A 491-nucleotide genomic window follows, 5' to 3' on the forward strand; every position below is an offset into this window, starting at 1 on the left:
GCAGTCTTAGTGCTCTGTGTGCTGAGGTAAGAGCTTGCTAGTTTATTTATTTATTTTTTGTATTTTCCATAGATTCAAAAGCAATTTTAAAGCTTTAAAACGTGGTTACAAAATAGGTACTAGGTACAAAACAGCACAAGGAAATCGAAATCTTTTTTTTTTTTTGGTCAGACTTCCTTCCCCCTACTGGATGGCATTTCGCCTCTTTGGTTGTCAGTTCGGTCCGCGGCGGACGTATAAAAGCCTGCCGCGCTGGGGACATGACAGAGCGTTGTGAAGTATTCTGTGTCGTCATGTCTGGCCGCGGCAAGGGCGGGAAGGGCCTGGGCAAGGGCGGCGCCAAGCGCCACCGCAAGGTGCTGCGCGACAACATCCAGGGCATCACCAAGCCCGCCATCCGGCGGCTGGCCCGGCGCGGCGGCGTCAAGCGCATCTCCGGCCTCATCTACGAGGAGACCCGCGGGGTGCTCAAGGTGTTCCTGGAGAACGTG

The 491-nt window shown here is 53.4% G+C and overlaps 1 protein-coding gene across 1 annotated transcript; it reads left to right on the forward strand.

The window, feature by feature from the left end:
- Positions 1-293: 293 nt before the first annotated feature.
- LOC115285164 (histone H4-like) lies at positions 294-488 on the forward strand (the record flags this gene model as incomplete). The annotated part of the gene is made up of 1 exon (XM_029931525.1): positions 294-488. A coding segment is annotated over exon 1 (195 nt), but the record flags the coding sequence as incomplete, so codon positions are not given.
- Positions 489-491: the final 3 nt, after the last annotated feature.

Source organism: Suricata suricatta, unplaced genomic scaffold (genome assembly GCF_006229205.1).
Source record: "Suricata suricatta isolate VVHF042 unplaced genomic scaffold, meerkat_22Aug2017_6uvM2_HiC HiC_scaffold_47868, whole genome shotgun sequence".
Lineage (NCBI taxonomy): Eukaryota > Metazoa > Chordata > Mammalia > Carnivora > Herpestidae > Suricata > Suricata suricatta.